The sequence below is a fragment of the Cnephaeus nilssonii genome (genome assembly GCF_951640355.1).
Source record: "Cnephaeus nilssonii genome assembly, chromosome: 20".
NCBI lineage: Eukaryota > Metazoa > Chordata > Mammalia > Chiroptera > Vespertilionidae > Cnephaeus > Cnephaeus nilssonii.
The window spans coordinates 40,965,000-40,989,462 of record NC_137091.1 but is presented as its reverse complement, the minus strand read 5'-3'; the positions used below and the strand labels follow the sequence as shown (position 1 = coordinate 40,989,462).

At 44.9% G+C, this 24,463-nt stretch overlaps 1 protein-coding gene across 1 annotated transcript in view; it reads right to left on the bottom strand.

Moving 5' to 3' along the window:
- Positions 1–4,120: 4,120 nt before the first annotated feature.
- Positions 4,121–24,463, bottom strand: part of LOC307092243 (zinc finger protein 560-like) — a 96,849-nt gene continuing 76,506 nt past the window's right edge. The window contains exon 11 of the mRNA XM_079759449.1: positions 4,121–4,331. Coding sequence (XP_079615575.1) covers positions 4,122–4,331 — 210 coding nt within the window. The 3' untranslated portion in view covers position 4,121. The remainder of the gene's footprint in view (positions 4,332–24,463) is intronic.

Sequence of the window (24,463 nt, the reverse complement as noted above, 5' to 3'; positions counted from 1 at the left end):
CACTTGCAGGGTTTCTCTCCAGTGTGGCCTCACTGAAGAACTTGCAGATGTGATGTCTGACTGAAGTTCTTACCACACACAGCACATCAGTAGGTTTTGACTCCACTGTGGACTCACCAATGGGCTTGAAGAAGTGAACTCTAACGGAAGCCCTCCCCATGCACAGCACACTTGTAGGGTTTCTCTCCAGTGTAAACTCGCCGATGTCCTTGAAGATGTGAACTGTGATTAAAGCCCTTACCACATATCTCACATTTGTATGTCTTGTCTCCTGTATGAGATCTCTGATGGACTTGAAAGTGGAAAATCTCAATGAAGCCCTTACCACAAGACTCACATTTGTATGGCTTCTCTCCTGTGTGGACTTGCTGATGAACCTGCAGATGTGATGTCTGACTGAGGCTCTTACCACACACAGCACACTAGCAGGGTTACTGTCCAGTATGGACTCAATGGTATTCTTTTAGACATGAACTATGACAAAAGCCCTTACACATGTCTCACATATTTATGGCTTTGCTCAAGTGTGGACTTAGTGATGAGCTTGAAGACGAGATTTAGTAAGATTGAAGGTACTGCCTCACAGGTGACATTTATAGGGATTCTCTCCTGTGTGGATCCTCTGATGAACCTGAAAATACAGGCTCTACATGAAGCCTTTCCCACACTCCTAACATTTGTAGTGTTTCTCTCCAGTGTGGACTCGCTGATGGGATTGAAGATATGAACTCCGACTGAAGCTCTTTACACACACAGCACATTTGTAGGGTTTCTCTCCTGTGTGGACTCGCTGATGAGTCTGGAGACTTGAGGTCTGACTAAAGCTCTTCCCACACACGCTACATTTGTAGGGTTTCTCTCCTGTATGGATCCTCTGATGAACATGAAGACTTGAGGTCACCATGAAGCCTTTACCACACTGTTCACATTTGTAGGGTTTCTCGCCAGTGTGGACACGTTGATGGTATTGAAGACTTGACGTCTGACTGAAGCTCTTCCCACACACAGCACAACTGTAGGGTTTCTCTCCCGTGTGGAATCGCTGATGGCCTTGAAGATGCGAACTCCGACTGAAGCTCTTACCACACACAGCACATTGGTAGGGCTTCTCTCCAGTGTGGATTCGCTGATGGGCTTGAAGATGTGAACTCTGACTGAAGCTCTTTCCACACACCCCACATTTGTAAGGTTTCTCTTCTGTGTGGATCCTCTCATGAACATGAAGATATGAGCTCCACATGAAGCCTTTCCCACACACAGCACATTTGTAGGGTTTCTCTCCAGTGTGGACTCGCTGATGAACTTGCAGATGTGATTTCTGACTAAAGCTCTTACCACACACAGTACATTGGTAGGGTTTCTCTCCCGTGTGGATTCGCTGATGGGCTTGAAGACTTGAGGTCTGACTGAAGCTCTTACTACACACAGAGCATTTGTAGGGTTTGTCTCCAGTGTGGACTTGTTGATGTTCTTGAAGATGTGAACTATGAATGAAGCCTGTACCACATGCCTCACATTTGTATGGGTTCTCTACAGTGTGGACTCGCTGATGGGCATGAAGCTGGGAACTTAGTCTGAAGCCCTTTTCACACACAGCACATGTGTAGGGTTTCTCTCTAGTGTGGACTCGGTGATGAACTTTAAGATGTGAACTCCGACTGAAGCCTTTCCCACACACAGCACATTTATAGGGTTTCTCTCCTATGTTGACTCTCTGACGGATTTGCAGAGGTAAGCTTTGACAGAAGTCTTCACCACACTCATGATTCCTATTGAATTTCTCTTCTGTGAGAACACTTTGATGAGTGCAAAGCAGTGAGCTATAACTGATGCCATCCCCACACTCACTACACATATGAGATTTTGCTCCTAGGTGTAACTGCTGATGAAGTTCAAGATTGGGGCCAAAACTGAAGCCTTGTCCATTCTCATGAGAATTTTGCTCTCCTGCATGGATTCCATTATGCTGAAATGATGTCTTCATGAAACATTTCCCACAATTGTTGTGGCTACACGACTTCTCACCTTTATGTACTTCCTGATCATCATCACGGTCATGAGAGGTCCTTTTAATATCACAACCATCACACTTACACAGTTTACACTTCCCATCAAACTGCTGACACCTACTCTGATAATTCTGTGACTCTCTCCAGAAATCCCAGGTGGTCTTACTTGGAAACTCTTGATTTTTTAAACTATTGTCACTTTGAACTTCCCCTGGAACCTTTATTACATAGTTCTCATCTTCATAAACCTGAGTAGATTCTGTTGCCCACAACTGGCAGAAGGAATCGCCTTGGATTGGCAAATCAGACTTCTTGCCTTGTAGATTTATTATCAAGTCTTGATTTCTGGTTAACTTAGTCATAATTTGTTCCCATATTGGCCAGCATACAAGGTCTTCATGAAAAAGGTCCCTTAATTCAACTTCTTGAAGAGTTTCTATCTCATTTTGATTCCAGTGTCCTGAAAGGATAAGGATTCAGAGATGAAAATGAGGACAGATGAATATTTACTCAGAAATAAAAATATTTCACTAGTCAACCACACTGGGAGGCCATATTCGATCAGCTTGGACTTTGTCATTGGCTTTTTCATGCCTATGAAAACCAAGAGGTGATGAGTAGGCTCCTATACGCTAAGTGTTAAGGAGACTCACGTGGAACTATAACAAGACTTACCTATGAAGTCAAAATTAGAAATAGATAGCTACAGAGCAGGGAACTTTCTCAGCAAAAGTAAAAAGGATAGATAATATTCAACTGGTGAACAACTGGAAAAAAATAGAAAACTCATTTCCATATCTTATGGGAGTAAAATTCCTAAGATAACTGTTGCCACTTAATTTGGATGAATTTTATGATCAATGTGAACAGCTAATATTCTCTTCCATGCTTTGTACATATGTATTTGTACATATGAGAAGGTGCCCTGGTACCCAGCACACAGGATGGTCACCAATGATTCTGCTTCCTGATGTCTATATCCTATCAAATCCCTTCTCACAATGTATCAGGATTGGTCTGTGAAGCCAACAGAATATGGCAGAAGTGAGAATATATCACTTCCAAGGTTAGGTCATAAAAGACATTGTGGTTTCTGCCTTCCACTGTCTTGGGTGTAACCAGCTGGGGAAACTAACTGCCATGTTTGGAAGACACTCAGGAGCTCAATGGAGAGGCCCACTGGCTAGGAACTGAAGCCTTCTCCCAACCATCATGTGAATGAGTGCATCTTGGAAGCCGAAACTTTAGTCCCATTAAACCTTCAAAGGCCTGACGCTCTGCTGGACTCCTTGACAAGTTTATGAGATTCTGACCCTTATCCTCCAGATAAGCTGCCACCAGATTCCTGACTCACAGTATAAATAAATGCTTGTTGTTGTAAGCTGCTAAGTTTAAGAATAGCCCTAGCCGAAACCGGTTTGGCTCAGTGGATAGAGCATCGGTCTGCGGACTGAGGGGTCCCAGGTTCGATTCCGGTCAAGGGCATGTACATTGGTTGCGGGCACATCCCCAGTGGGGGGTGTGCAGGAGGCAGCTGGTCAATGTTTCTCTCTTATCGATGTTTCTAGCTATCTATCCCTCTCCCTTCCTCTCTGTAAAAAATCAATAAAATATATTAAAAAAAAAAAAAAAAGAATAGCCCTAGCAGGTTTGGCTCAGTGGATAGAGCATTGGACTGCAGACTGGAAGGTCCCGGGTTCGATTCCGATCAAGGGCACATGCCCGTGTTGCGGGCTCAATCCCCAGTAGGAGGTGTGCAGGAGGCAGCTGATCAATGATTCCCTATCATCATTGATATTTCTCTCTCTCTCTCCTTCTCCCTTCCTCTCTGAAATCAATAAAAATATATTTTTAAAAATACAACAGGCAATCAAATGATCATCCTTTCCTGATTTATTCACAATTTTGGTTATACTGTATGCAGTTCCGACAAAGAGCTATGCTGTATTTATTCTATTTTGTTCAATACAATAAAGATGTAACTCACCAACTGATTTTAAACCCCACCAAGATGTTGTAACTGCAATTTGCAAAAAAAAAAAAAAAGGAAAGGTACAGACAGGATATCTCACAGGACTTGGGAAACTGAGATCCCAGGTTTGGGGACACATTTCAAGAGTCCCAACGTCTGAAACATTTGAAATCAAAATACTCCTGGGAGCTGACATTCAGTGACAGAGGGCGCCTGTCCTCACCCACTGAGACCAGGTTCCGGAAGTTCTCCAGCATCACGTCTCGGTACAGCCTCCTCTGGGACGGGTCCAGCAGCCCCAGCTCCTCCTCTGTGAAGACCACAGCCACGTCCTGGAAGGTCACCGCCTCCTACAGCACCAAACACAGGAAACCTCAACTTTACAACCAATGGCCACGGGGAGCGGGGCAGCACTGAGGGGCAGAGGGGATGGGTGGGAAGTTATCCTGGATTCTGCCGGCCATGAGTCTACTTTAAGGACCTTCTCCCTCTTCTCCATCCAGCATGTCAATTTCATACACTAATTTTCCACAGTCCCTTCAAAAGTATGTGCAACTTAGCCTCTTTGCTGTGGCTCAGCTGGTTGGACATCAGAAGGTCTCGGGTTCAATTTCTAGTGAGGGCACATGCACGGGTTGCGGGCTCGATCCCTAGTAGGGGACTTGCAGGAGGCAGCTGATTGATGCTTCTCTCTCACCCTCTCATTTCCTCTCTCTCTCTCAAAAAAATTAATAAAAACATATATGGAAAATTGTGCAATTAAAAACAATCCCTGTTTATTTCACTTGGTGTCATTTGTGAGTATTCCTACGTAAGCACCCTGGAACCGTAACTCAATCGTGGGGGATATACATTTTGATTAGTACCACCAAACTGTTCCAGCAATGCTGGGTTAATTTACTCCCAACAGGCTCTGGTGGCTTTTACCTTTCCTTTCTCCCTCACACATTCACTAAGCCTGGGCATTCTCACTTCGTTACAATTTAACAAACCAACTGGTCACCCTTCCTGAGGAGCAATGAAATTGGTCCTCTGTGCTCTAAAGGCACATGCCACCTATCTGTGACATTATTTATGACAGCATTCAAAGTGTCTGACAGTGTTCATGCCAGAATCCCTCAGTTTAAATCCCAAAGCTGTGCCCCTCCCAAGCTGCAGGACCTTAGACCAGTGGTCGGCAAACCGCGGCTCGCAAGCCACATGCAGCTCTTTGGCCCCTTGAGTGTTCTTTTTTAAAAAAAAAAATATATATATATATATATATTTTATTGATTTTTTTTACAGAGAGGAAGAGAGAGGGATAGAGAGTTAGAAACATCGATGATAGAGAAACACCGATCAGCTGCCTCTTGCACACCCCCTACTGGGGATGTGCCCGCAACCAAGGTACATGCCCTTGACCGGAATCGAACCTGGGACCTTTCAGTCCACAGGCCGATGCTCTATCCACTGAGCCAAACCGGTTTCGGCCCCTTGAGTGTTCTAACGCCACTTCTTCAAAATAGACTCGCCCAGGCCGAAAACCGACTTCTGCGCATGGGCCACGAAGTTTCAATCGCACTGTACGTGCGCGCCCACATGTGGTATTTTTGTGGAAGAGCCACACTCAAGGGGCCAAAGAGCCGCATTATGCTGAGTGGAAAAAGCCAGGCACAAGAGTACATACTGTACGAAGTAAGTATATTAAATTTGTAAACAAGTAAACTAATCATGTGATGACAGATCAGAACAGCAGATGCCTCCGAGGGGTAGAAAACTGACTCGAAAGACTATGTGGTACGAGAGAACATGGCCCCCTCCACCTCTCCCCTGTGGGAATATAATGAAGGTCCTCTGAACATATACCATGGGACTTTGGGAACCTGGCCAAGGCCTCGGTCAAGGAAGGGCCAAAAAGAAAACGTTTCTGGGTGTGAGCCTAGACTCTAGAGTGAAACATTATGGCTGGTGGCTCTGTTTTCTGTCCTCTATCTAGCCCTGTACTAAGAAAGCCCGTGTTGAGAGACTTCACTGGCAAACACCCGCCCCAGCTCCCCGCCCCATGCACATGTAAGTTCAAATAAGTCCTAATAAACTCGTGTCTTTCACAGCCAGTCCAAGACACAGGAGAGAACGTTCGGGGTTAATGTAAATGGTCTACTTCGGGTTTGGGCGGTGATCCAATGCCGTTATTCAGCTTTCAAAATGGGGCATAGCACCGTCACCCACCTAACACTTAAGATGTCTAATTTTTGTAAATAAATTAGATTTCAGGTTTAAAACCCATGCACAAGTGTTAGGAATCAAAACAAAATTCATTCAGCGGCACACTGGGGTATATGCATGTTTGAAGCTTCTGAAGTTTACACAAAAAATAGAAACCCTTCTGAAAGAAGTACATAAAATAATGCCGAATCACAACAAAGCTGCTAACATTACGTGAAAACATAAGATTTAAAATTGTGCATGTGCTGTGGTTGTAATCATATAGAATATAGCATGGGGAAATAGCTGACGTAGCAGTGTAGTAATGTGGCTTTTTAAAAAATTCTTCAGCCCTGGCTGGTCTGGCTCAGTGGATAGAGCGTCGGCCTACAGACTGAAAGGTCCCAGGTTCGATTCCAGCCAAGGGCACATGCCCAGGTTGTGGGCTTGATCCCCAGTAGGGGGCATGTAGGAGGCAGCCTATCTATGATTCTCTCTGATTATTGATGTTTCTATCTCTCTATCCCTCTCCCTTCCTCTCTGAAATCAATAAAGAAATATTTTTTAAAAAATAAAATAAAATAAAAAATTCTTCATTGCCATGGCCGGTTTGGCTCAGTGGATAGAGCGTTGGCCTGCGGACTCAAGGATCCCAGGTTCGATTCCGGTCAAGGGCATGTACTTTGGTTGCGGGCACATCCCCAGTGGGGGGTGTGCAGGAGGCAGCTGATTGATGTTTCTTGTTGATGTTTCTAACTCTCTATCCCTCTCCCTTCCTCTCTGTAAAAAATCAATAAAATATATTTAAAACAAACAAATAAATAAATAAATAAATCTCCATTGTTTAAAGTCTTACATATGTCTCATTTTTCCATCATTGACCTCTCCCCAGCCACTCCCACCTCCCAGTAATGTGGCTTAAAAATTTTTTTTATATCTATGAATTTCTGCACTTTTTTTTACAAAAGTAAAAACAAAAGACAAAAACAAAAATAGAACCAATATAAAAGGCCAGCTGGTTACAGGCACATAACGAACACCTGTCTTTCATCCTTCCCAAGGAAGAGAAAGATGCTGTGTCTAAGCTTTGAGAAGAGATCTTGAAGAGATCAAAATCAAAACTCAACTCACCTGGAACTTGGCCATTTTCTCCTGCTCCTGGAGAAGCACAGAACCCTGGGAAGGCAGAAGTGGCAAAGGAGAAAGAAGCCATGAGACACGGGCCCTGGCATACGTGGCTGCTCTGTGTGAATTTTAAAGTGACCCCCTCCTTTGGCCCACAGCAGTACCTCTCAGCCAGGGGCCTGGTGCAGTGAGCTGCCCGCCCGGCTCCACGCAGTAAGGCTAGCACAGAGTCCCTCGTCGCTCCCAGGATTATCACGCTCATCCTGGGTACCGTGGGAAATGCAGGGCACTGGGATGTACTGGCCATGACAGTGAAAGCAAACTCGGAGGCCCAAAGGTCTGGGTGGGGCATATCGCCAGGATCCCACTACTGATCCTTCGGACCCACTAGCTCTTTGTGCCTATTCCACATCCATCAAGTGGGGATAGCACCATTATCTAGCTCACAGCTTTGTCAATAATTCAAATAAGCACGCAATGCCTGATAGCTACTCATGTTCATGGGCCTTCCTACTTCAGGCAGAAGGACTGTGGTGGGAATGAGAGCAATGCATCCACTTCTCAAAATCTTTATAACATCCAATTCCTTGCTCTGGCCCTACATTTGCTGCTCTCTCCTGCTCTGCTCAGTAATGGAGTTTTGCAAGGAGACCTGACATTTCACAGTATTTAGTGAGAGAAAGCAAGCGGGGTCTGGGGCGTCTGGCTAGCGGGTCACCTGCCCGCCACCTGCCAACCACCAGCCTGCTGCCTGCCAGCCACTCTGAGAAGCCTCCCATCACCTGGGGGTAGTTGGGGGATAATTAGTGGGTAAGCAACTCCTTTGCCTATAAGATGATTAACATGTCTTTTTATCCTTTGCAGCTGGAATAGAGTACTCAAAACCCATGGAATCAATGAACGGCTGAAAACACACTCCACTGGGTAGTAGGAAGGAGTGAAGTAGGTGATGTCTGAGGTTCCTCTGAGCTGAGCGATTCTGAGCCTGTAGCTCCCAAATGGGAGGAGGAGAGGATGAACTGTATCTTCAGGGCTTCATATTTCACTGGCTTTGCTCAAACAACATCAAGGTCATCCTTAAAAGTCACTTTTTCATAAAAGGGTCATTCATGGGCTTCTCAGGAAGGCAACCCCTATTTAGTTATTTATTTAATTTAAAAAGCGATTGCTTGGTTGGTTGATTGATTTCACACCAGGTATTTTCTCAAATGTCATTCTCCTCAAAGAGTTCTTCCATGACCATGCTTTATATAATTTAAATTCCCCACCACTTCTTTTCCCATTCACTTCCTTTTTATATTTAGTGTCATTACTTTCTAACCTACTCCTGTGTGTTTTAGTTATTTACCTTCCTTGTATTTATCCATCTTTTTAATGAAGCCCCATTGTTTTGGTCACTACCCTTTCTCCAGTCCATGGCACGTAGCAGGCACTCAAGACAGATTTGTTTGAAAAGAAATGAATAACTTAATGAATAGTTGATAAAGATACATCCTGTGACATATTATTTATTTTAATTTATTTTATTTTTTTAATTTCAGAGAGGAAGGAAGAGGGAGAGAATCATTGATTGGCTGCCTCCTGCCCGCCCCCTACTGTGGACCGAGCCCACAACCCAGGCATGTGCCCTTGACTGGAATCGAACCCGGGCCCCTTCAGTCCTCAAGTGGACACTCTATCCACTGAGCCAAACCAGCCAGGGCACATCCTGTGACATATTAACTGAGAACTTCACTACTACTCACCGGGATCATTAACTCACTTATTCAACAAATCCTTATTGAGCATCTAACATGGGCCTGGTGCATTAAAGTCCCCGATCTCATGAAGCTGATATCACACTAGAGGAGGCAGGTAGGAAACCAATCAACAGGTAAGTATATAATGTGTTGGCCAGTCACAGACACTGTAAGAAAAACATGGCAGGAAAAAAGGGAGACAAGCAAACGGGAGGTGCTATTTCAGAAGGGATGGTGTCAGTGCCATGCTGTAGTGACTAGTCCAGTCACATTTGCAGGTCAATTATCCTCCTGTGCCTCGTCTGTATGTTGTTTTGAGGAAGAAATGAGTTAATACACAAAAGCACTGGAAACTCTGCTTGACCCATAATACACTCTCAATAAATGCTAATTATCATTGTCCTTATATAATAAATTATATAGAAGTGATACACTAGTCTGGGTTTGTTCCTAAGTAAATTTGTTTTACGATATGAATGTATTGTCAATAACTGTACATCAAGTATCAAATACCTTGAAAAGCAACTATACAGCCAAGAGTGGTCCTATAAAGGACCAGAGATACCCATATGGATCCTTTTCACAGTTTTGTCACCTAATCCGCCTTCAGGAAACCAGAAAACAATCTCTCGGGGCTGCAGGCCCTGGTATCCAGCTGCCAGTGGACACACGCACCAGCCACAAACACTTATTGAATAACTTCCCTCTGCCAACCTCGTCACAGTGTTGGGCACGCTGAAAAGAACGACACAATCCCCACAACATAGGAATCGACAGCTTAGGGGGAGATACTGGCTGGAAACCAAGAGCAAATTAAATTCCAAATAAGCAAACAAAATCCAGCGCCTCCCCTTTAACTGCAACTCTTCAGGACCCCCAGCTTTCTCACCTACCACCATTCTCCTGGTTACCAGAGGAGGACTTTGGAATTGATAATGTCTTCTCTCCCTTGACCTCCATATATTTATAACAATCCAACATACATCCTCTAGACTCAATGTCTGGAGTTGGCAATAAAATACCAAAGCAAATGTGAAAACGGGGGAGGACTATATCACAAGATGGACAAAAGTTGACAACAGTTGAAGGCTGTGATCATACATGATAACTCATTAGCATATTATTTTCTCTGTACTTGTGTTTGAAAAGGTTCATGATCACAGTTGTCACAAGGATGACAACTATGATACAAGTTTTGAGAAGCTTAGAGAATATATACATACATAGAAATAAGTAAAGATAAATACATTAACATCTTTATAGTTATCTCTACATGTGGGATCATGGATAATGTTTGGCTTCCTTCAGCTATTTCTCAAATTCTCTACGATGAACACAAATTAACTCAATAATCAGAATCTATACTAATAAAAGGGTAATATTCTAATTAGACCAGGCATCTTCCAGACGTCCTTCTGGACAAAGTCACGGTGGCAGGGGCCCAGGCAGAGGCCGTTAGGGGCAATCAGGCTGGCAGGGGAGGGCAGTTAGGGGATGATCAGGCTGGCAGGAGAGGACAGTTAGGGGGTGATCAGGCTGGCAGGGGAGGGCAGTTAGGGGGCAATCAGGCCAGCAGGGGAGGGCAATTAGGGGGCAATCAGGCCGGCAGGCAGAGGCGGTTAGGGGTGATCAGGCAGGCAGGCGGGTGGGCGGTTAGGAGCCAATGGTCCCAGATTGTAAGAGGGATGTCGAGGTGTCCTGGATTGGAGAGGGTGCAGGCCAGGCTGAGGGACCCCCCCCCCCACCTAGTGCATGAATTTTGTGCACTGGGCCTCTAGTATGAATATAATCCTATCTAATAAAGAGGGAATATGCTAATTGACTGTCCCACCCTCAAAGATGGCAGCGCCCACAGCCAATAAGGAGGGACTATGCTAATTGACTGCCATGCCCTCAAAGATGGCAGAGCCCACAGCCACAAGATAGCAGCGCCCAGTCCCCTCAGCCCCGCTGGGGCAGTAGGCACGCAGCAAGGCTCCACACGCTTGCCCCTGAAGTTCCCCAGTCCCCTCAGCCCCCCAGCCACCCAGGACCAGCCGGAGGCGCAGGCAAGCCTCGGATGGTGGCTGCCCAAGGCTCAGGTAACCAGGGCTGGCCAAGGCTTGCACTGCCAGCAGTGGCAGCAGCAGAGGTGTGATGGGGCATTGCCTTCCCCTGATTGCCAGGTCGCCTCCTGCCCCTAAGGGCTCCCGGACTGTGAGAGGGGGCAGGCCAGGCTGAGGGACACCCCCTCCAGTGCATGAATTTTCATGCACCAGGCCTCTAGTGTCATATAAAATAACAAAGAATTAATTAAATGAGCACAGACTTCAAGGGCCCTAAGGTCCTAAATTATTACCAAATGACCCTCCCTCCTTCAGTCCCCGGGATTACCATTTCTTAGGGCTGAAGGAGAGTATGGCAAGAAGGTCAAGAACCAGGCTGCCTGGGTTCAAATTCTCAGTTCTGTGTCTTCCCTGTTCCCTTAAACTCTCCACCTATCAACGTTCTTTGTCTGTTATGAGGATTAAACTAATTAAAGCAAATAAAACCTATAGAAGACTATGTGCCACTCAACATGTTAAATATTGTTACTCATTCATCAGCACTTGTCTCATCCAACCTCCCCTTCACTCTATAAATATTTGAACGTTTGCCCAATAGAGAAAACTTGGTAATGAGTGAAGGAAGTCTGCTTCCCTATTGAGAACAGAAAGGACACACAGCTTATTAAATTTCCCCACGTTGGGACAATGTTACCACAAGCCAGGGGTCACTCCCTCCTCCTCTCTGCACCCGCTTTGAGAAGTCAGGGCTGAGAGAGAAAAGGAGGCTGGAAGATATTACAATTGTGTCTCTGGTCCAGGATGAATCACAGTGGACATCCTCCAGGCACCAGCTGGGGAGGACCCACTTCTTCCTTTCAGACGGGATGGGGGAGTGAGAAGTCCTTAGCAATCCACGAACACCCCACTCCCCGCAGTGGACAGACAAGGGCCAGCGGTGCTGGAGCTGGAGCCCAGACCTTATGCAGGCTCAGCACCGAAGCTTTCAGGGACTGAGCACGTCTCAGAAAGAAATAATAGATTGATAACAACCAGCCACCTCTTACTAGTAGCTTGTGCTGGGATCACTGCTAAGCACTTTTACATCTTTCACTTTCCCCTAATCCCGTGGTCGGCAAACTGTGGCTCGAGAGCCACATGCGGCTCTTTGGCCCCTTGAGTGTGGCTCTTCCACAAAATACCATGGCCTGGGCGGGTCTATTTCGAAGAAGTGGCGTGAGACGAAGTTTAAGTTTAAAAATTTGGCTCTCAAAAGAAATTTCAGTCGTTGTACTGTTGATATTTGGCTCTGTTGACTAATGAGCTTGCCGACCACTGCCCTAATCTTACAACGCGCCCACTAGGGAGGTCCTGCTGCGGCAGAACAGTAAGAAGCTAGGAAAACTCCTTGGCAAGTGGAATGGGAAAACAGACAGATAACTGTGCCAACTGGCAGAGCAATTTACAGCCAGATACGGAGGTCACACAGGTGGAAAGCCCGGGGGAAAACTGGTGCCAGACCTTGCCACAGGTGATGTTTCATATCGCTGGTCATCGGTTTAGCCCTCCCTCCTGACTTTCCCTCTCTAGAGATAACATCAGGGCATCAGTTGTACTTCAGCTCCAGGCCCAGGAAAGCTGCAAAACCAGGGCCGGGAGGCCAGGTCCAGCTGCAATGACGAATGACCCCGGGCCCTGGCGCTGACCAAGCAGTGGAGACCACGACCATGAAAGTGCACACCTGGAAAAGCTGATGAATATTTTTTTGAGATCCTCCCCTGTGGCCTCCCCTAAAAATCCCGCCTTTGGGAAGCAGGTTAAACCCCTCAAGATAAAGGAAGCCGCCCCTAGATCTCTTGGGAGCACGCCCACGCCTTCTCCCGGGGTGAACTTTCTATTTTCTTTCTCCTAAACGCTACCTGTCCCAGCTTTAATAGATAGCCTCTTAAAATCACCTGGGTTCCTGTTGTGAAATCTACCCTACACGCAATCCAGAACCCACACACTCCCGGCTGGCTGGGGGGTGACTGATCCCGGTCCGGTGGGACACGACGGTTAACTCGGTCCCTGTCCGGTGACACCACTGTCCACCCCTCTCCAGCCAGGAGAAACAGATAAATCAATAACTCTACAAAGATGGTATAACTGGAAAGGTACGGAGTACGCGGAAGCAAGGGGGGCGAGGGAACCGGCCCAGAGACACTGAAAAGGATTCCCGACCTGGCCGACCCCCAACTCCACGCGCGAAACATGCACAAACCTGCCATCCGCCGCTTCTGTTCCCCAAGAGCGAGGGTGGCACCTACGGGGGCCCACGCCCCGCAAGCTAGTAAGAGACACAGGGGTTCCGCACTCACTCACTCACTCACTCACTCACCTCCTAGGTCCTAGGAGATCGTGGTGACTCGCGCCCATCCCACTCCAGAATCCCGGAGGGAAACGAGGGCTACAGCTCCGCCCTCCCAGAGCGGAAGTGGATCTCACTGCCCAGCGCCTCTGGACTACATTTCCCAGAATCCTCCACAAGGTAGCGCTTCTATTAGGTTGCCACTTCCAAAAAATAAAAAATAAATACCTAAGATGGTTCAGTTCAGTCAGTTCTTAGGAACTATTAGAGCTTGACTTTTTTTTTTTCCTTTTCTTTTTTCTAAATTAAAAAAAAAATCACAGTATTAATAAGTGTGACTGAAAAGCAAATGTGGATGAATAGGGCAGAAAGTTAAAGGATCTCAGTCTGTTTGGTAGCCCCCAGATGCCCCTAAATCTCTGACAGTTTATCTTGTGTGAGCTGCTATTCATTCGGAAGTGCTGGACACACAAAAAGGAAAAGTGATCTCTCACCACCCCACAGAACAAATACCAAAAGTTTCCCACGTATCTTGGTTTTAAACATTCATTTTTAAATTAGTTTTCTGGCAAACGAAAGAAAAGTCAAGAAAGTGAAGGAAATACTGTAAGTTGAAAAAGCCTACAATGTATGTTGAAAATGTGTCTTTCTTTAGCTCACCATCAAACGTCTCATAATCTATATCCAGCCTGCTCTTGACATCATAAATACGATAGGATGTTTTATTTTTCTACAAGAGCTATAATTATTCAAAAAATAGGTGTGGCTGTATGGGATCGCACTCAAGTAACTAATAAATTCAACTTTTTTAGGGCACTTTTATTGAGGTATGCTAGAGTGTCTCAAAAAATGTATACACTTTAACAGCTTATAGCTCAATTTAAAAAAAAAATATGGAACGCTTCACGAATTTTCGTGTCATCCTTGCGCAGGGGCCATGCTAATCTTCTCTGTATTGTTCCAATTTTGATGTATGTGCTGCCAAAGCGAGCAGTGATAGCTCAATTTTGAAAATCAAATGTATTTTAATAAGCATGGCCTTTGTAATTATTCAAAGTGTGTGTATACATTTTGGAGGGAAACCCTATATTTAGTCTCTAGCCAGGTAGCTCAGTTGGTTTTACCCTGATGCACCAAGGTTGCAGATTTGATCCCCAGTCAGGGCACATACAAGGAGCAACCAATGAATACATGAATGGGTGGAGCAACAAGTCAATGTTTCTCTCTCTGCCTTCCCCTCACTCTCTAAAGTCAATCAATAAATTTTTTGTTAAAGTGTATGCTATGGCCGAAACCGGTTTGGCTCAGTGGATAGAGCGTCGGCCTGCAGACTCAAGGGTCCCAGGTTCGATTCCGGTCAAGGACATGTACCTTGGTTGCGGGCACAACCCCAGTAGGGGGTGTGCAAGAGGCAGCTGATCGATGTTTCTCTCTCATCGATGTTTCTAACTCTCTATCCTTCTCTCTTCCTCTCTGTAAAAAATCAATAAAACATATTTTAAAAAAAATAATAATAAAGTGTATGCTATGAATTTATATGTATAGTAAGTACATTGCGAATGTACTTACAATCTAACTTACACATCCATCAACTCACATTGCTAACTTTGTGGTGAGAACCTTTAAGATCTACTCTCAGCAAATTTCAACTGCAGTCAACATGGAATACATTAGATCCTCAGGCCTTAATCATCTTATAACTGAAGGTTTGCTGATTATAACTGAAGGTCTCTCCAATATGGGACCCCTTGAGGGATGTCCGACTGCCCGTTTAGGCCCGATCCCACCGGGACTGCTGGCTCCCAACTGCTTGCCTGCCTGCCTTCCTGATTGCCCCTAACCGCTTCTGCCTGCCAGCCTGATCACCCCCTAACCACTCTGCTGCCAGCCTGTTTGCCCCCAACTTCCCTCCTCTGCCGGCCTGGTCACCCCTAACTGCCCTCTCCTGCAGGGTTGATCACCTCCTACTGCCCTCCCTTGCAGGCTTGGTCCCTCTCAACTGCCCTCCCTTGCAGGCTGGGTGCCTCCCAACTGCCCTCTCCTGCTGGCCATCTTGTGGTGGCCATCTTGTGTCCACATGGGGCAGGATCTTTGACCACATGGGGGCAGCTATATTGTGTGTTGCAGTGATGATCAATCTGCATATTACTTTTATTAGGTAGGATAGAGGCCTGGTACAAGGGTGGGGGCCAGCTGGTTTACCCTGAAGGGCGTCCCGGATCAGGTGGGGGTTCCCTTGGGGTGTGGGGCGGCCTGAGCGAGGGGCCTGTGGTGGTTTGCAGGCTGGCCACACCCCCTGGCAACCCAAGCGGAGGCCCTGGTATCCAGAATTTATTTTCCTTCTACAATTGAAACTTTGTAGCTTGGAGCGGAGCCAAGCCTGGGGCTCCCTCCGAGGCCGGCAGCCATTTCTGTTGGGGTTATAATTGAAACTTTGTTGCCTTAAGCGGGTGGGCCTGGCCAGGGTGTGCGGAAAGCTTTGCTTCCCCTGTTGCCGGCAGCAACCCTGGCCTGCTCTCTCAAGCTCCATTCTGCCACCATTTGTTTGAATTTGTTTACCTTCTATAATTGAAACTTTGTAGCTTGAGTGGAGGCTTAGGCCTGGCAAGGGCAGGCAGAAAGCTTGGCTTCCTCTGTTACCTAGGAAACCTTGCTCTCTGTGGCTGTAGCCATCTTGGTTTGAGTTAATTTGCATACTCGCTCTGATTGGATGGTGGGCGTGGCTTGTGGGTGTGTTGGAGGTATGGTCAATTTGCATATTTGTCTATTATTAGATTATTAGATAGGATATGGTGTCAGGTGATACTAGACTTTTTTTAAAAATATTTTTTTTTATTTCTTTCAGAGAGGAAAGAAGAGGGAGAGGTAGAAACATCAATGATGAGAGAGAATCATTGATCGGCTGCCTCTTGCACGCCCCCTGCCCCCCTTACTGGGGATCAAGCCCACAACCCGAGCATATGCCCTTAACCGGAATCGAACCCGGGACACTTCAGTCCGCAGGCCGACGCTCTAGCCACTGAGCCAAACCAACTAGGGCAGGTGATACTAGACTTATTGGGGACCACTTCTTAAGTTATATGTCTAACCACTATACTGTATTGCTATAATATTGAATGTCGACTGTAATTTTTAAAAATTTTAAATATGATCAGCTACATTATGAGTTGGCAAACTATAGCTTGTGGGCCAAATCCAGCCTGTCATCTCATTGAATATGGCCCATGAACTAAGAATGGTTTATATACCCTGGTTGGTGCTCTCAGTGGTTAGAGCATTAGCCCTGGCATGAAGGTTTGTAGGTTCAATTTCCAGTCAAGGGCACATACCTTGGTTTCAGGTTTAATCCCTGGCCCCAGTCAGGGCATGTGCAGGAGGCGGCCAATCCACGTATCTCTCTCACATCAATGTTTCTTTCTCTAAAAAATCAATGGAAAAAATATCCTCAGGTGAGGATTAACAACAAAAATACCCCACAAAAATAACCAAGAATGGATCCTACATTTTTAACAGATAGGGGGAAATGAAAAGAATATTTCATGACATCTGAAAAATATATAATTAATTCAAATTTCAGTGTCCATAATAAAGTTTTATTGGAACACAAAAAATGCAAAATTCCATTTAGAGGTAACTAGAATACCTACCTAATGCATCTATACCTTTTTTTAAAAAAAATGTGATCACATGAAAATCCCAAGATTTGTTGTCCAAATGAATATATTCTGGACATCATCCAACATCTTTTACTACAAATTTACCTTCTCCCATTTGATGTTTGCATAGTGTTCCTCTGGATCAATGAATTGTAAAACACTTTGACAATGATTATTTCTATGTGTGTTTTTATAATCAATAATGCAATTAATGTTCTTTTATATATATATCTGCAGCAGACACAAATTCACTTCTGAAGAGCAAAGATTCACCTCTGGGGATATATTCCTTAATTTTAATCCAACATACTGTATGAAATAAAGCATTCATATTATGAGACCTTGACTACAGGTAATTTTGTCAGTTATTTTATTCATTTCATTTCATTTTTCATAACTTTTAAGCTTTAGTAAAAAAATAATGGTCACAGTAAGTACATATAAATTGGAAGTTAATGAAAAAATAATCCAAAACCTCCCGATAGCCCCCAAACTAGCTTGTATATGGCAAATATCCTTTTCACACATTCTTTTTTGGCATGTACTCATTTTAAAAGATCATTTACATCAATTGGATTTTACCAAGAGGGTTACAACATATTTCTCCCCTGAATATCAGTCCTATTCCTGGACTTATGAGATTCCAAGTGAAGAAACCCCTTTCCACTCTCAAAACTTTATAGCGTTTTATCCCCAGCACGGACTCTCCAAAAACTAGATGTACAACCTGACTGAAGGCACGAACACATTTCTCATTCTTAGAGATTCTTGCCAGAGTGGACTTTCTGATGGTACGTCAGACGTGAACGGTGACTGAAGTCCTTCCCACACACGTCACACTTGTATGGTTTCTCTCCAGAGTGGACTCTCCGATGGGCCTGAAGACGTGAACTCTGACTGAAGCCCTTCCCACACTCCTCACATTTAAATAGCTTCTCCCTAAGGTGAACACTCAGATGGACTCTAAGATTTGAGGGGAGACTAAAGGACTTCCCACACTCCTCACACTTATGGGGCTTCTCTCCAGTGTGCACCCTCTGATGATGGCGAAGATTCAAGCTCCTACCGAAGCCTTTCCCACACTCCTCACATTTGTACGGCTTCTCCCCCGTGTGGCCTCTCTGATGGTAAATAAACTGTGAGCTGTACCTGAAGCCCTTGCCACAGACATCACAGGTGTACGGCTTCTCCCCCGTGTGGACTCTCTGATGGGACTGAAGGCCAGAGGACTGACTGAAGCCTTTCCCACACACGCCACACGTGTACGGCTTCTCTCCAGTGTGGACTCTCCGGTGGACCCGAAAATCTATGGCCTGGCTGAAGCTCTTATCACACTCCTCACATTTATAGGGCTTCTCTCCTGAGTGGACTCTCTGGTGAGCGTGAAGATTTGATCTCCAACTAAAGCCCTTCCCACACTCATCGCACTTGTATGGTTTCTCTCCAGTGTGAATTACTTGGTGCAGTTTAAGATTTGAACTATAACTGAAGCCCTTCCCACACACATCACATTTGTAGGGTTTCTCCCCAGTGTGGACTCTCTGATGGGTCTGGAGCTTTGAAGACTGACTGAAGCCCTTCCCACAAGTTTCACATTTGAATCGTTTCTCCCCAGTGTGGACATTCTGATGGACTTGAAGATTCGAAGCCTGGCTGAAGCCCTTCCCACACTCCTTACATCTGTAGGGTTTCTCTCCTGTGTGAACGCGAACATGGATGTGAAGATCTGTATTGCGAGTAAAGCCTTTCCCACACACCTCACACTTGTACGGCTTCTCTCCAGTGTGGACTCTCCGATGGCATATTAATGGCGAGTTGTGACTGAAGCCCTTCCCGCAGACATCACATTTATAAGGTTTCTCCCCAGTGTGGACCCTCTGATGGATGTGATAATGGGCGGCCTGAGTGAAGCCCTTCCCGCACTCCTCACATACATAGGGCTTCTCACCCCTGTGGACCCTCTGATGAACACGGAGATTAACACTCCAACCGAAGCCCTTGCCGCACTCTTCACACTTGTATGGCTTTTCTTCCGTGTGGACTCTCTGATGGCATTGAAAGTTCGAGCTCTGACTAAAGCATTTACCGCACTCTTCACATTTATAAGGTTTCTCTCCAGTGTGAGTTCTGTAGTGAATGGTGAGACCTGTGCTGCTACTGAATCCCTTGCCACAGCTGTCACATCTATAGGACTTTTCTCCTGCAGGATTAGAATGAGAATGAAAGGAACTCTTAATGAAACAATCACCGGAGTCATGACGTTTCGTGAGTTTCTCTCCTGGGTGAGTCCTCTGATGAGCCTGCAGGTGTGAGTTCTGAGCCACGCATTTCCCTCCTGGGTGTGCAGTCTGGTGACTTGAAAGCAGTGAGCTATAACTGAAGCCCTTCCCACACTCACTACAGAGATGCAGTTCCTCTCTGCAGGGTAAATGCTGACTGACGCCATCGCTCACGCTGTTACCACAGTCATTAGATTTGTAGGGTTTCTGTTCTGTGTGGATTTTAATATGATCGCTAAGTAGCGATTTCTTCAAGGCTTCACAGGCATGCCGGTTATCTTTCACATGACTTTGCTTACCTCCATTCCGATTCTGTGACTCACTCAGGTGTATATTCCCACGAGCACCCTCGACACTGAAACAGTCTTGATTTTCAACACAACAGGTGCCATCTCCTTCACAATTCACGACACCGCTCCCACTCTCAGAAGTCTGATCGGAACTGCCTTGTAGTAACTGGGACCTCTCCCTCTGAAGACACCTGGTTGAATCACTTGCAATCTGTTTCCAGATCTGCCAGAATAGCTTTTCATGTGAAAGGTACTTTAATGCAACTTTCTGAAGAATCTCCACCTCATTTTGATTCTTGCTGCCTGAAAGAAAAAGCAGGATTCCAAGATGACGACACGTGAACGCTTGGCTCGGAAATGCCAGGATTTCACACTAAGACCATGGGACAAGGCCTTAGTTAATCAAGGGGAGGGTCGTCTCTGTACGACATCATTTGTCCGTTTCTTGCTTTCCTGTGCAGTTGAAGCAAAGAATGGAGTCGTCAGACTCTTACCCACTAAGTGTAAAGGTGACCCATTCAGAACCATCAATCTAACATTTAACACCTGAGCTGAAGTCTGGAATCAGATGGCTGCAGAGCAACAAAGACAATCCCCATTCCCACCTACAGTGACATCAATTAAAAGCCTGCTCACCTTATCCACAGTAGTCTTATGACCAGTGGGATTCTACCTCATGAGGCTGCAAAGGCTCAGACTGTAGGCATACAATAGGATTTTAGGTCCTGGTAGAAATTACCTTCTAAGAGTAAATTTGGGAAATGGTTGGACGAGTAACATTCATTGTTCTAAATCTGGAAGTAAATCAGGTCTCGGTAAGAAGTGGAAAAGGGAAAACTAACCTGGTACAACTTGGGAAGAACTTGGGAGAAGGGAAGAAACAGGGCACAGGGCAGACTCTCAAAGGCAATCCTGACGAGGAAGAGGGAGAGGTCTCCTCGCCTTGGAAAGCTTTCTCGGGAGAGCTGTGTACCTCGCTGTTTCTCGTTCCCTAAGGTCTCTACTCAACTGTCACTCAATTGGGTGAGGCCTTCCTTATCACTCAATATAAAATAATTCCTCCTCACCCCCATACACCTTTGACTCTTCCGATTTGTCTTTCCTGCTTTATTTTGCCCCACAGCACTTACCTGATTGACTATATACTTCCTAATTTTTTCTTGTCGTTTTAGACCCACTAGAACAGGCGTCCTCAAACCACGGCCCGCGGGCCACATACCGGTGTTTTTGCCGTTTTGTTTTTTTACTTCAAAATAAGATATGTGCAGTGTGCATAGGAATTTGTTCATAGTTTTTTTTTAAACTATAGTCCGGCCCTCCAACGGTCTGAGGGACAGTGAACTGGCCCCCTGTTTAAAAAGTTTGAGGGCCCCTGCACTAGAATGTAATGGTCACAGGGAAAACATGCACTGTTTTCTTTACTGCTTTATCACGGCTGTGACAATTATTCAAATTGCTGAGAGGTATTAGTGAACTGTGAACCCGATTCCATAATTGTGACAAATATTTAAAAAAAGGAATAAAAACATGAGAAGTGTATCACAAGCTAAGGGTACCACAACTATATGAAATGCTTGTTTCAGCTACAGGCACATATGTAAATATGCACATACATTATATTTATGCTGAGTCAAGATGTAAAATATTTCTTATTGAAGGTCATGACTAAAAATGGTTGGAAGCCATTGGCTTAAAATGTTTAAGGTTGGGAAGAAGGGTACCAGATCCTTAAAAATTTATTGGAAAGTTAGATTCTAATAATACAGGCTAAAAAAAGTCTCAACAGGTATATGCCCAGTTCTGGGTGTGCTGGCTAATTGAATGGCCCTCAAAGATGTCCACACCCTAATCCCTAGGACCTGGGAATATGTTACTATTCTTGACAAAAGGGACTTTAGATATGATTAAATTAAGGCTCTTGAGAGGGAGGTTATCCTGGATTATCCGGATGGGTCCAAAGTAATCACTAGCGCCCTTATAAGAGGGAGCAGGAGGGAACCCTCCCAGACCTCACCCTCTGCATCTATCCCTTCTGCTCATGTGGAGACTACTGTCACAGTCCAGGCAGGAGATGACAGCACTCCCATAGGAGTGGTAATCACAGATGCAGGGAGCAGATTCGCCAGTACCTGAAAGAACAGCCATGTGGTTCTCCCTGGAATTCCCATTTCTTTGAGTTTCTCTTTCCATCATCCAAAGGTTTTCTTCTGCCTCCAACTGGGTTGCCTTACCTGGTTTGAAGGGAAGATGTCCTATGAAAAGGCAGATATATATATATGTAAGATGCGCAGAGAACTAAAATATATTTTTGTTCAAATTCCATAATCCTCAGAACCTGTAAAGTGGTATTTTAAAGAACTTTTTGATCATGAACTATAATAATAAAGAAATTTAGGTCGTGACCTGGTTCATGTCTATCCTATATAATAAAAGGCTAATACGCAAATCGACCAAACAGCAGAACGACCAGTCACTATGGCGCGCACTGACCACCAGGGGGCAGACGCTCAATGCAGGAGCTGTCCCCTGGTGGTCAGTGTGCTCCCACAAGGGGAGCGCCACTCAGTCAGAAGTCCTGAGCCGGGCTCACGGCTGGCGAGCACAGTGGCAGTGGCAGGAAAACTCTCCCACGTCTACCGCAGTCGGACATTCCCCGAGGGCTCCGGGACTGAGAGAGGGTGCAGGCCGGGCTGAGGGAAGCCCCCTCCCCAGTGCACAAATTTCATGCACTGGGCCTCTAGTATATAGCTAAAATTAGATTGAACCATTGTCTGTTTCCATTGAATTTCTCACACGCTCACACCACTCACTGCCAATGGACACAGAATAGGCTGCAATGTGAGCAGGCAGGTCTTGATAAAGAACATTGATAGAATAAAATAGAATAAGGATAGGAACTATTTCATGGGGGGGAAAAAGTAATGCCAATACATGGGTGGGCAAAAGTACATGTACAGTTGCTCGTATGGAAAAGCTTTAAATCAAAAGAATGTCACTCACAGCTGTACACTTCCTTTTGCCTACCCCTGTACAATGTGCTAAGTTGATTCCATGACTTATCAATGGGTCACAACCATAATTTAAAAGACGAAGTAATTGAAAGACAAAGTACAGAAGCTAAGCTGCCCATTTATAATTCATTTAAAATAGGACTTCTCAGCCAAGGCACTGTTGATCGTTTGGACTGGCTAATTCTCTGCTGTGGGGGTTGTCATGCGCATTGAAAGCGGTTTAGCAGCATCACTAGCGCCCCTCCCCGAGTCATGACAATCAAAACTGTCTCCAGACATTGCCAAATGTCCTTGGGCGCGGAGGAGGGAAGGGTAACAAGAATTTTCCCTGAGCAGGAAGACCAGAAGAACCTTTGCCTGTAATCCCAGGGGTTAGAAAAACTGTGTCTTCAAGGTCAGGGAACTATTTCAAAACGTCCAATGCTCTGAACAACTGAGGACACAGAGACTCTCCAAGGGGCTGAGATTCAGTGTCAGAGGGAGCCTGTCCTCACCCACTGAGACCAGGTTCCGGAAGTTCTCCAGCATCACGTCTCGGTACAGCTTCCTCTGGACAGCGTCCAGAAGCCCCAGCTCCTCCTCGGTGAAGACCACAGCCACGTCCTTGAAGGTCACTGCCTCCTACAACACCAAACACACTCCACCTAAATCTTGCGAAAAAGGCCCACGGAAAGAAGGCAGCATCAACAAGTTAAAGAGGGTTACCAAAAAATTGTTTCAGAGATGGAGGACCCCAGGCAGTTTTTAGTCAACAGTTGCCTCTCTCACTGCCTCTCCCTGTCTCCCTACAAATCTTGGGCCCTTTCACTGTTTTTAACGTTTGCAAAGTTCACAGGCCTTCAGCAATCCTCCAAGACAGGTCTATAGCTCTTCCTCTGTGTTTTGAAGACACTTGCCACAGCTGATGAAGGAACAGGTTGAGTTCAAATGCCAAGGTATTAATTACAAGATGTTGGACAAATTCCTTAACCTCTAACAATCTCCACTTCCTCTTCTCTACAAATGGTGTCTAAATTGCAAGATGTTTGAAAGGATTAGATGAGTTAATATATGTAAAGTAGTTAAAATGGTGCCTGGCACATAACAAATACTAAGTTTGAACAACTGGTACCGTTATAGACTCTTCCATTCCATTTTGCAGAGTATAGTATTCCTTAGAACTGACCATTTATCTTTTTTTTTAATGGTTTTTTTGGTGGTTGTTATTGTGATGATTTATCTTTAATTAATACAAATATATAATTAATTATGGATTTTTTATTTATAATCAATGCTGCAAAGATCCTTTTTCAGAGATCTTAGCTAAGAAGTAGTGATTGCAAAGTCATAGAATAGAATATGAAGTTACAAATTTGAAAGCAGAATGGCAAATAACAGATTTCCCTCTCTAAAGATTTTCCCAAGTCACCTTTCATGTGAGAACAGAAATGTCCCTGAATCTCTGGACTCTGGACAAATAGGACATAATTCCTTTAAAAAAAAAATTGACAACCTAAGTGAAGTAAAGTTTTTATTAACATTTACACACATTTAGTTATTAGTGATCATTATTTTCTACATAAATTTACTTTATTTTTGTGTGGCACTTCTGTTCATTTCTTTTGTTCATATTCCCTTGAGTTTATCTTACTAACCTTAATAAGAATTGTCAATAGTAAGCCTTTATCTAATATGTATAAGTATATCCTGTCAATTCTAATTTTGCAAATGTATGAGTGCATGTGAGAAAGGGATATGGGAAAGTGAAAACAGCTAGTTTATAAAACAGGGTAGTAACAATGGAAATTATTTTTGTCTATTTCAGATTTGTATTATCTTTTTCAGATT